Genomic DNA, 12300 nt, shown 5'->3' with positions numbered 1-12300 from the left:
TCCCCCCGTTAAAAACTATCCAAAAAAACAGGACACAGGACCACACACAGGCGCTCGCCGGGCCGCGCTCCTCCCGGCCCGCCCCCTCCCCCCACCGCAGGCGCGCGCACTCCCAAAATGGCGGAGGGGTGGCCCCGGAGGCAGCGCCAGAGAAACACCACCACCGCTTCCGCCCACAGAGGAGCGGAGCGAGATAGCCGAGAGCGACGGGGCCGGACAGCGCCACCGCAGCGCCCGGCCAGGACGGCCGCGCCGCCCCCCCGCAGGCGGGGAGGTGGTACCTGCTGGCCGCCCCACCCCAACGTACACACGGCGCTGGCGCTGTCGTGTGGAGCTTCACCCGGCCGCCTGCCCGGCCCCGAGCGGTAAGCAGGCCCCCCTTGCATGGAGAAGCGTTTTTATACACACATATACCTATATACACTCACGCATTGAGGCCCCCTGATGCTCAGCCTCTCTCACCACGTGCCAGAGGTGGAAGGGGGGAGGGGGGACAGCCCGGCCCGGACGGGGACTTACCTTCTACCCACAGTTCCTCCACGTTGGTCTCCAGGTTAGCTGCCCTTAATCCTACAGCGAAAGCCCCAAATATCAGGAGGCCGACCACCAAAAACTTCCCGCAGTTTTTTTGAATGTAACAGCCCAGTTTAAATAATAGTCTCTGAAACTTTGCTCGCAGCCACAGTGGTGCTTTCCTTCCCGTTGCTTTCCCCTGCAAGGCAAGGAGAGGTTAGTAGTCAAGAGGCCAGGGCAGGCATGGACATAGGTGAGATGCATGTTACTTATTTCGAGGGGGCACATGGGGAAAGCCCCTCCCCAAAAGCACTAGCACAAGCAGAACTGATATTTATGCATAAATGCACATCTTGCAGGGGCCCCTTGGAGTAAGGGCTATAATGCAACAAACTCAGAGGTTTAAAGGACATCCTTGGTGAAGAGCCTTCACGCCATGGCTCTGCCAGGCAGCTTGCAACCACCATAAACCCTGGCCTAGGCCAAGATGTGTGTAACTGCTGGTGACCATCCTATTCCCAGACTTGCACACGGGCCTGGGTTTACATTGCTCCCTGAAAACCATATAATACGAGGCAGGCAGCATGTGCTCCTGCCTAAGCCACTACTTGTTGTCCCCTTGCACCCAGATCCCTGCTGCCAGCCCAGGCTGCAAAGCACTCACTCGCACCGGCAAGAGCTGTGGCTCCAGGGTAGAAATACCCCGTGCAGATGAATCCCAACAGGCATGCCAAGAAAAAAAAAGTCCCCTTTCCTGTTCTCATTAGACCTTTAAAGGGCTGATGGGGAGCGGGGTGTCGGTGGTGAAGGAAAGCTACTTTGTAGCAATCTGTTGCCGTTTCCCTCTTTCCCAGCTCTTAGCACCAACTTTGTAGTAAACGCACGGTCCACGTGGTGAGCAGTGCTGTAGGATCATAAGTAATTCATTTCCATAGAGTTTGGAGACGCTGTGTGATCTGAATTAGGAAGTAGAGCAGCCATCTGTAAGTTACGACAATATTTGTGAACGGAAGAGGGCAGCCACATTTTTTTTTGCGCCTTTCCCCTTATTATAAAGCCTAGAAATCTGCTCTCTGAAACGCAACGATCTCCGAAGAAAGGCAACGTCTCAGGGTTGTTTACTTTGAGCAATTTGGCCGGCGGAGGTGAGCGGCGGGGTCGGTGCCCCCGCACCGCGGCGTCTCCCCGCTAACAATAACGGCGGCGGCCGCGGCTCAGCGCGACCCGCACGGCGGATTTAAGGTGGCAATTTGTTTACAGCTTTCACTTTTCCTCCAGCCGCTGGGGGTAAACGTTACAAACTTCCTCTGCTCTGTGACTCCCCCCCCTTAGGGGAGTCGCGTTTTCGGCACTCGGTGGAGAACTTCACAAAAGCACAACTTTTGCCAAGAAAGCAGCCGCTCGTTTTCGGCCCTTTTCTGCACAGAGACCTGCGTTAACGAAGCCACAGGGCACTACGTGGGGATGGAGAGAAGCAGAGGAAGCGGAGAGGGGAGAAGAAAAGCGAGAGAGCGAGCCCTAAACTCCCCGGGGAGAGGCAGGAAGGGAGGTGAGACTGTCTCAGGGCAATTCAATGAGAGCACTACTACTCCACTGCGCTAACACGCGCCAGGGAAAGCATATGCAAGAAGGAAGGGAAGGAGGGCACTCTCTCCCGCACTGAAGAGTCACAGACGTCCCTCTCTTTTTCCCAGCATTTTATTGGTGGCTGTTTCATTTCCATCTCCTCCTTCCACCCCCGCGAGAAACCACACCACCCCCCTCCCCCGCCGAAAGAATAATAATGCGTATCTATATATCCGGAAAAAAGAGTGAGAGAGTGAATGCACCTTTGAGATCTGCTCCAAGGCGAAAGCCGCATCACAGTAGCTTGGCCGCTGCAGATACTCCCGGTCGGGCGCCGCGGCGCGCAGGTCCCCGCCGGTCCGTCTCCGCCTCCCGCCGCCGCTCCTCGCCGCTCGTCCGAGGCGGCGGCCGCCGCCGCCCGCACCGTCGCTGGTCTCCGGCTCCGACGCGTTAACGGCCGAGGCCATGTTGCCGCCGCCGGGCCAGGGGTGCGGCCGCTGGTGCTGTCGCCGCCGCCGCGGGGCCCGGGGGGCCGGGGGCGCGGCGGGGCACCACGGGGCGCGGCGGGAGCCGCGGGGGGCTGCCGGCGCTGCTGGCCGCGGGCTGGGGCTGCTGCTGCGGGAGCTGGGGCTGCGGCGCGGCCGGCTCACGCGGGGCACGGGGCGGCGGCGGCCGCTCCGGCCGAGTCGCGCCCCGCGCCTCGCATTGCCACATCGCGCGCTGACCCCGCGCTGCTGGCGGCCGCTCCCTGCATCCAGCGAGGGCAGGAGCGACAGGGGGGGGCGCGCAGGCTGTGAGCGGCACCGGCCCGCCACCCCTCCGGCTGCCGCCGCCGCCGCGCTCTCGCCGCCTGCCGAAGTCGCCTCCTGTGGCCGCCGCTGCCTCCGGGAAGCGGCGGCGCCGGTGTCCGCGGCGGCGCTCAGCCGCGGCGGCGCGGCGGCGGCGGCGGCGCGGCTGGCCGCTGCGGCGGTTGCTGTTGCTGCTGTGCTGTCTGGCCGCGCTGCACCATCCTGCCTCAGGGCCGAGGTGCTGCCCGCGGGCGGCGGAGCTCCAGGCTCTGCCCCGCGGCGGCGGCGGGCGGGCGGCTGCCTGGCGCTCTCCCCCGGTGTGTGCGCGGCAGCACCGAGCTGCAGCCGCTCGGTTCTAAAGATGAGATGAAGAAGAAAAAAAGGACTCTCTCCATTTGGATAAAGAGGAGGAGGGGTGGAAGGGGGGGAGTGAGAGAGAGGGAGGGAGAAAAAAAAAAAGAGAGTGAGAGCGAGAGCTGAAAGCCCGCCCCTGGGGCTGTCAGATGGCTTGGGTTTCTGCGAGGCGATTGGCTCGAGGAGGGCAGAAATTACTCAGCAAACATGACTATTATTAGCTGCTTAGCAACAGCTCACCAAAGTAGGGAGACCACCCAGGCAGGCAACCCTTGTGTGTGCATCTCCAGCTTCAGGGGGAGCCTTAAAGAGATCCAGCCTTCTTTGCATGCAATGCTTCCATTAAGGAATGCCTCCCTCCTTTTCTTCTTCGTTTTCTTTTCAAGAACGTTTTTTTTTCTTCCGAGATGCTTTTAGACAAATACACACGCAGAACTTTCTCGCGATCGATGTACAGAAATATATTTTTTTTTTCTTTTAAAAAAGAGGGGGAAACGGGGGGAAAGAAGTATTAAACGATTTCTAAAGCCCTTAAAAGAAAATCCTTTTAGAGGCACCTTGGTCTCAAGCTGCAACAAATGCTGGGAGGTCCAAGCTGAATTCCCAGACTTGCAGAAATAATGACAGGGTAGAAAGTGCTAGATTTTTCTCCCTCTATTTTTTAACTAAATAGGCGAGTTAGTTCCTTGCAAGAAAACCACTCTGTCCAGTTAGAAAAACACAATGAAAACTTAACACTTGAGGGATTTAAAGCTGCGCAGTAGCTAGCCTGTTTCAACTTAGGGCTCGTTCTTCAACTGAAACCTGAGGAAAGCCAATTTTAATGTTTTTAGTGTAAAAATTCACGAAACGCAGCCTGCCTGGCCGTACTAAACACTTCTTAAACTATACGTGATCGTTTACTTTTTTGGCACCACTCTTCCCCGTCTCTGTTCATTGAGAACCAGCCATTAATTGCCGCCGTTACAGCTGCGCGCGTTCTCGGCCGCCGGGGCCAGCCGCGGGGCTGCGCGCACCGGCCCAAGCGCGGCTCCCCGCGGAAGGGCGGGAGGAAGGGGGCAGCGCGGAGGCCGCCGCGCCGCGCTGCGCGCTCGGGCCCCGGGGCGGCCCCAGCCCGGCAGACCGCCCACCGCCGGGGCGCAGAGGGCAGCGCGGAAACCGCTCGGCCTGCGGACGCTTTTTTGGAGGGGAGGGCTGCCTCGGAGCGGGGGAGCTGCTGGCCGGCAGCGGAGGAGCGCGGCTGGATGGGCGCACGGTGTGTGTTCATTGAAAAAAAAAAAAACGAGGAGGCAAAGGTGGGGGAAGGAGGGCCACAGCGTGCGAGCGGGAGCCGGCCGGGCCCGATGAGGTCTCTCCCCGGTACCGGCTCCTCTCCCAGGCCGGCGGGGACCGGAGACGTTTCCACCAGCCCAGTGGGTGCGCACCGGGTGCAGGCGGGGCTGCCCCCGGCCCCGAGCCCGGAGCCGCCGGCAGGAGCTGGCTACGCGCCGCATAGATGGGGAGGCTCTGTCAATGAAAATTACATAGCGGCACCTATTGACAGGGGATTTCCAGGGGCAGAGCCGCCCGTGGGGGATCCCCTTTGCTTTCCTCTCCCAACGCCCCATTTTTCCCACACTTCCTCCTAGTCTCTTGATTGCCGGGAAACCTGCATCTTTGAGAGCCAGGCCCTGTGCTCCTTACAGGGCTGTCTCCGAGAAAGCTGCTAGGCGCAGCAGACTGTTCCACACACGCACATACATACACCAACATGAGAGAAAGAAAGCTGAAGAGGCTAGAGATGGAGGCTGGTTTCAGTGGGAGGCTGAAACCCGTACCTAAGGTGCAGTCAACCACCTCTTACTCAAGTTTCAGCTTGGGAAAATGACCTCACATCTCGTTGGGAAGTGACATGCCACTGCTCTTGCTCCCATTCAGTGTGACCTGATGGGGTGGCAGGGCTGGGAGATGGGGAAGGAAGGGACTGGTAGCCAGGCTCAGCCTCCCATCAGTCCCCCAAACCGGGGAAGACTGTGCCTTCAAGTACCTGGAGCCTTCAGAGGTTCCCTTCCTGCCTCCTGTGCTGACTTCTCAGGGCTTCACACAATAACCCAGTGCCTGTCAGTTCTTGCTCCAGGTTCCAAAACTCAATCTGAAAACTCAAATTTAACAAGTGCTATCTTAATCTCCTCTCTCTCCCTGTGGTCTGGAGGGTTTTTTTTTTTTTTAGCATACACAAGAGATGAATTACTGCAGGGATCTAATTGACCTTGTTTCTGTTTTTTTTCCCCTTAAGGAAGAAGTGTCAGTGTAAAAGTCTCCACTTGGGTGGTCAGAGCAGTGGCTGCCCCCATTTTGCCTCATAGCTGATGCATGCATTCCCAGCGATAATGTTGTTCCTAATCAATCTGCCCTTATTTACATTTGTAAGCACTGCTCGCTGTGATATGCATGCCCTTTGCATGCAACTGCTCTTCGACACCGAGGGGCTTTTTCTAGCTTCAACAACTTGCAAGGATCCCACAGATTTCCTATCTCGGACTTGCTCTGTGGGTGAAGGCCTGGGACAACGTGTCTCGTTGGGTAAACTGGCTGCAGCCTGAACTCTTTTATACCTGGTCCTATCGAGGCTAGGGCTGGCGTACAAGAATCTCAGCGCTTTGGTCATACACAAATAACTTAATTTTGTAAGGTTCTGCCTCTTTCTTAGGCCACCGTTGTGCTCAGAGGTACCGCTTTATAATCCCTAATGCTGCAGAGCTTTACACTTCCCCAGCCAGGAGATCAAATCCGATAGAGGTTAACAGTGGGTAACAGATATTTACACTGAGTTTATGTTAATACATTTTTCCAGGTTGCCCATTGCCTGTGGTCACACTACCAGGAACATTAGCACACTGCCGGAGCTTCTGATCATGTTAATAAAGAAACGACGTTGAAACGAAGCACCTGCCCTTCACCTTACTTGCTCGCGGCTAGGAGAGAGCTGAGCATGGCAGAGCAGAGAGCAGAACTGACTGGCAGGAAAATCAGCTGCTTTCGCGCAGTCTCCCGATTTTTGCCCCGCGCACGCGCTGCCTCCGGGCAAGGGCGCAGGTCTGCCGCGGCCCCAGGATCCGCGTAGCCGCCTTTCGCCGGCTTCGGCGCTCAGGAAGGCCACAGGGCAGCAGCCCCCTGGCTGCCTTTTGCAGACCGTCCCTGAGCCCACCGCCTGCGCCCTTCCCCGCCTTCGCGCGGAGGCCCCGCGGCGGCGGGGCGGCCCCTGCACGCCGCGAAAGGAGCCGGCGGCGGGCACTGAGCCCCGCTCGCTGCTCGCCCTCTCCCCCTCCCCAGCCCTGCAAGAAAGGGAACTGCTCGAGCCAACTTGTCAAAATAATGCGGCTAATTACCCCTGATCTCCTTTAATGGAAAGCTGCTCTGCACGCCACAAAGGAGCAAATGAGGGATCTGCGGCAGCAGCCCGGGAGCGCAGGCATTTTCTTCCGCAGAGGGCTGCGGGGAGATGTGCCTCCAGAGCCGCCGAGATCTACGCGCTCCTCCAGCAAACTGCCCGGGGAGGGCGACCCGGGCGCCCGCCGAGCTGCGGAGGACGGAGCGGCAGCAGCAGCCTTCGCGCTCGGAAACCTGGAGGACATCCCAGCTATAGCAGCCCTTGTCATACTCTGCAAGGCGCTTTAGCTTTATAAACCAAAGTCGTCTTCAAAACGCATTCCTTCTCTGGCAGACTGCCCTGCCACTTGCAGTACTTTAATGTGCACAGAGGGGGGAAAGTTACACTGAACAGTTTTTAGCCAGTCCGGACAACACCGAGTCTGTGTAACGATATAGCTCAACCCTTGCATTTGGCAGAAGGCAGGACATTCATTTTCATGATCTCTGCCATCGGGTCTTGCAGGAAAAAAGCTGAGCGACACGATCTCTTTGACCCACTGCTGGAGCAACAAATTTATTAGAGATATAGGCGTGAGAAATGAAAAGGAAGTAAAACAATTCAGGCTCATTGTGTGTCTTTCTTTCATACTGCTAATCCGGTTTACACATCACGCCAACATGTCTCAATAGGGCTTTATACACTGTGGCAAAGGCAGAAGAAAATAAAAGGTGTGTGTGTGTGTGTGTGTGTGAGTGCATGCGGGTGTGTGCATGTGTGTGTGAAATAAGGATAAAAACAGAGGAGCTCAAGACATTTTAATTCAGAGCGAGCTGCCAGTTTTGTATCTACCGGCTCTTGAAAGCAAACAGATTTTAAAGGATTACTCCTCCTCCTCCTCCTCCCCCCCGTCAGCCCTAACATTTTTCAACAATACTAACTCCTGTTCAGATATAGTGTCAGATTATAATCCAGCCGCACAATGACTAATAGCCCAGAAATTAGATACACCTATCAGCCTGGTGCTGAAACGACGTGAAAGACCCTCGAACCGGAACTGGTAATTGCTGTCTGGTTAGGAGCTGGCAGATACCCACCTTGGCCCCAACATTTCTTTTTAAACTACTCCGCAACACCCGGCCCCACTCCCTTCCCCTCCCGCGGCCCCCCAGCTCTACCTCCCAAGCTCAGGCGGAGGCAGGCGGCCAGAGGGAGTTATGTCACTGAACACCCTCCATCCCCCAGCTCCTGGGTGCAGTGAGATATCAGGGGCAAGACCGATCACAGCAGCGCTAGCCCAGCCTCAAGGTGTCAGGTACCAGCTGCATCCTCAGTGTTATCCTGGAGCCAGAGATTGAGGCCGGTATTCAGCTTATTTTAATTGATCAAAACCCATCGACTTCTACTGTTCTTGGCGAGGGATTGTCACCTCAGTCTAAGGCACACTTCCGATCTCACTGCTGTAGTTACAAAGCCACTGTCACCCCTTTTCTCTATACCTATATGTTTTCACCAGCTTCCATTCACTATGGACATTCACTCGGAGCTGCAAACAGAGTAAAAGGGCTCCTCGGTGCACCTCGTTTAAGAACCCCTATTTGGCTTTCCCTAGGAGAAAGAAGAATTGCAAACTGCATCTTCCCTGTCGTTCTTGTCCTACAGAGCCTGGCTCTGAGAAAGCTCTCTGCTTTCTACACGGCAGGTTGTTTGAGCCACATCTCACACAAGTGTCAAGATGCTGAGACCGGGGACCCGTTTACAGTCCTCCGCAGGACTGCAGAGAGACACCGCAGGAGCCGCTTCCAATCAGTGGCATTACCCCCGAGCATCTTTCCCGGCAGGTCAAAGCAAGAGCAGCCCCAAGGCGTGGGGAGCCGGCCGGTCGGGCGGCAGGGGCAGTGCCGGCCCCCCGGGGAGCCCCGCCGCCCCGTGCCCCGGCCGTGCCTGCCTCCCGGCGCCGGGCCCGCACGGAGCCCCGGCCGGGCCCCGGCGCGGCTGTCACGGGCGGCCCGCGCCCCGCGACTGCACCTACCATCGCTGCCCTTGCTGGAGCCGCCCGGGGGGAGCCGTGCCGAGGGGCCAGGTGCGACTTCATTCAGTACCAGTGATGGCTTTGATAGGACATCAGTCTCTTCTTTTCTCTTTTCTTCTTCTTTTCACTCGTTTCTCTTTTCTTTCTCTCTTTTCTTTTCTTTTCTTTTCTTTTCTTTTCTTTTCTTTTCTTTTTCTCCTTCCTTCCTTCCTCCTTTCCTCCCTCCCTCTCTCCTCTCTCTTCTCCTCCTCCTTCTTCTTCTTCTTCTTCTTTTTTTTTTTAACCCCAAAGGAACTGAAAGTGTAAAAAAATAACCCTCCTAGGTTGCAGGCATTCTGCGGAGTGCTGGAAAGGCTCACAATTACATGCCTGTTTCTATTAAGCAGCTCCATCGTCCTCCATGTGGGTGGTCTGGCTCTCAATAGGCAGGACCTGTCAGGGTCACGTGACGCCGCCGCACACTTCACCCCTTTACAAGAAACTCCGCGAAGGGGCGAGGGGAAGGCGAGCGCCGCCCTTCCCCGGCCCCGGCGCCCCCCCGACGCCCCCCGCGCCAGGACCCGCCGCGCCTCCCACTACCCCGGGCCGGGCACCGCTGGGCGGCCGCTCTCGGCCCGCTCCGCGCTGCCCCCTCTCCTTGCCCGGCTTTCGGCACGGGGGGGGAGCGGGAAAGTGCCCGGCGCTGCGACGCGGCTCCCTTGCGCGGACACGGAGCGCGGTGAGGGGAAAGGCGGCGGGAGTTTTCTTACCGCTGTTTAGGACTCCGCGCTGCACTGGATTTAGTATGTTTGGGTCTGAAAGATTTATGCCCGTCCTGGTCATTTTTGCTAGGAGTCACTAGGAAGTTGGCTATCAGGTGGTGAAGCAAGGCGAAGCAAGAAAATTAGCTCAGGTAAATAATACCTGAATGTTATTGTTCCCGGGAAGGACCGCAGGGATTTTTTTTAAAAACATTTTCTTGCATATTTCCTAAAAGGATATAAACACTAGAAAATTACTACAAAGATTTCCCTTTTTAAGATCTAGTGGTGGCTGAATATCATTACAGGATCTGGGAGAGGTGATTTTAAGTATTGCTCCTGGATTACAGCACACTGCAAGGAATAAATAGTGTCTCTTGCAAGACATGTCACACTGCTTATGGAAGAGAGAAGGTCCTTTTATTCTAGTTAGTCACCAGACTGTACATTTGATTTGCTCATTTGTATTTGAATAACACACCCACAGTGTATTCTGAGAATAAAAGATATTCCATACTGCCAAAGTCTTGTGTCCACATTGCCCAGATATTTCTATTTGTGTTACATTTAGAAAGTGTGCTTCATGATTGGGTTCAATGGTTTCACATGAATTTACTGGATACTCTTTTAGCCATGCTTTATCTATATTACTCCTATTAGAGAATTCCACTAATAGAAAATAATGTATATTGTAGGGTCATATGTTCACTATTAAGAATATAAAAGCTATGTAAGCAAAACTGTTAGGGAACATCTCACAATCAGATTGCGTTAAACAGCCTAATTCCATGTATATTCTTATCTGCATTAAACCAGGCTAGGCATCAAAATAACAAGCAAGAAGGATATTTTGCCTACAAAATTGATATTATTTTTACATGACAGAGGGGCCTGTGTCAATGATAAAGAGCTGGAAGAGCATGGGAAAAGACATTTTACAGGATTTTTAAAGAGTGTATGAAAAACATACATCACTTTTTTATGGCCTCACTGATCAATCACAGTTAGATTACTGAAGCAAAAGACAGACTTACAGGGGCAGAGGGTGCATAAACATCATGGCTATAATCCTCTAGTCTGTCCTCCCACCCAGCACACTCTAGTTGAACATCACATTCAATCTTGATTTAAAATTTCCAGAGAAATTCATCATAACTCCTGGCAATAAGTTCCAGTGGTTTCCAACTCTACATATCTGACAGGATAGTGTTCACAGTGCCTAGCCTAGCCATGCCATGTAGCCACAATAATGTTATTTAAACTGGTAGGAGGGAAAACAGCAGAAAAGTCACCTAAAAATTGCCAACTATCCTGCTAGGGAAGAAGACCAAGGTGAAAGTAGTGCAATATGTGCGTGTGCATGTTAGAAAGAGGCATGCAATATAGACAAAGAATTAGAAACAATACAATAAGTGGGATGTTAGTGCAAATTAGGAAGTATCAGAGAAAATAACATCAGAAATATGTTATAAAATTCCTCACTTGTTCAACATCAAACAGTTCAGTGGTAAATTCCAGTCTTCACTGCCTCTCTCTTTTGCCAGTCTAATTTCACTAGTTACTCCTGTCCTACTCAGCAAACCTGAGTCCTCTGCACTCCATGTCATTAACGCGCCTCATGTGTTCAGAAAATGTAGCATAATTAGACATGAGCTGTCCAGACACACAACACAAAGGACAGAAAAAAAACAGACATGGATGAGGCTTGCCTAGAATGTTTCAGAAGAGGAGGGCGGAGGTAAGAGTGCCAGGTTCTGCATTCTTTAATGCAGCTATTTAGACAAAAATACTTCATCATGTAAAATATAAATACTTATGGTTATATATAGCTGGAAGAATAAACCAGGGAAGAATCACAGTATAATCATCCTGTTTTCTATACTATTTCCCTAAGCACCTCCTACTGGACCCTGTTGGAGATGGCATGTTGATCAGGCTGGGGTTTCGCATGACACACAATGTTTTTATTTATGATGTTATATAGCAAATAGTTTGGTGTTTTGACTGTTATTTCACTAAATTATTATTATTTACTAGAAGTAGCTGTTACTAAATAGTGAGTAGCTATCTACATCTGTCTATGTATGCTTAATGGAACTCTTGGAAAAAAACATAGGTGATTCGGTTACTGCATGACCCATACTCTTAAAATGAGTACAGATTATAATCCATTGACAATAACCTTTGCAAATGATGGGGAACACAATTCATAGCTAGGCAAACATGAATCATCATGCTGTCCCCAAAGAGTAGAAATGACTGTGTGAGCCCCCACTGGCAGATTTAATTGTTAGGAGGTTACCTGAGCGTGAAAGCTCAGAGGCTTCTGGTGGATAGTTTCCAATGGCATCTCCAATCACAGCTTCCTAATGCAGACAGGTAACCCTACACTGGCCAGTGCTTCAGTATTTACTCTACTGATAATTACAAATAATAATCTGGAAGTTCATTCTGGTTGTACTTGGATCTCAGTGCTTCACAAGGGAAAGGAAGGAATCTTATTCCATGCTAAAAGTGAAAAAACTAATACAAAACTGACTTTTCTAAGGTTTTGCTGTTTAAAATCAGATATCTTTTCTGTAAACAGCATCCCACTGCAGGATCTCATCCTGTTTTAGTCCCCTTTTCCTTCTGTGCTACTAAAGATCATATTTCAGTCCAACTCTGCCCAACTGTTCTTTTATTCTGAGGCCACTTTTGTGGGTCTTAAGTTTGTCTTGGTTGTAATGACAGATGGTGCTGCCAAGAAAACTATTCCAAAAACGTGACAATGCCACAATGTCAATGACTGTGTCACACCTCTGTCAGGGACGCAACACTGTTAAGGGGACAGAAAAGTCCCATGATTTTCAGCCCTGAGTGTGTTCATCTCTGGAGCAGAAAAAGGAGAGGGGGAAGAGGAAGATATTGACCCTTTTGCTTTAATTTGGTATGGAGAAGAAACACAGCTGTGTATCT

General features: G+C 52.9%; 1 protein-coding gene across 8 annotated transcripts in view; it reads right to left on the bottom strand.

Annotated features, from left to right (window-relative positions):
• The window catches only part of LOC104146473 (protein patched homolog 1), a 73471-nt gene extending 64745 nt beyond the window's left edge, over nt 1–8726 (bottom strand). For 5 of the 8 annotated variants that reach the window (XR_011137461.1, XM_068925586.1, XM_068925588.1 and 2 more), the window contains exons 1-2: nt 2343–2562; nt 520–712 (exon numbers count right to left, since the gene is read on the bottom strand). Coding sequence is in view for 5 of the 8 variants with exons in the window: in XM_068925586.1 (XP_068781687.1) it covers nt 520–712; nt 2343–2546 (397 nt within the window). In the remaining 3 variants the exon portion in view is untranslated. The other 3 variants (XM_068925589.1, XM_068925587.1, XM_068925590.1) reach the window with 3 other exon arrangements.
• Between the last annotated feature and the right edge of the window lie 3574 nt (nt 8727–12300).

This window comes from Struthio camelus, chromosome W, assembly GCF_040807025.1.
Source record: "Struthio camelus isolate bStrCam1 chromosome W, bStrCam1.hap1, whole genome shotgun sequence".
NCBI classification, from domain to species: Eukaryota; Metazoa; Chordata; class Aves; order Struthioniformes; family Struthionidae; genus Struthio; species Struthio camelus.
This window is presented reverse-complemented; position numbering and strand designations above follow the sequence as displayed.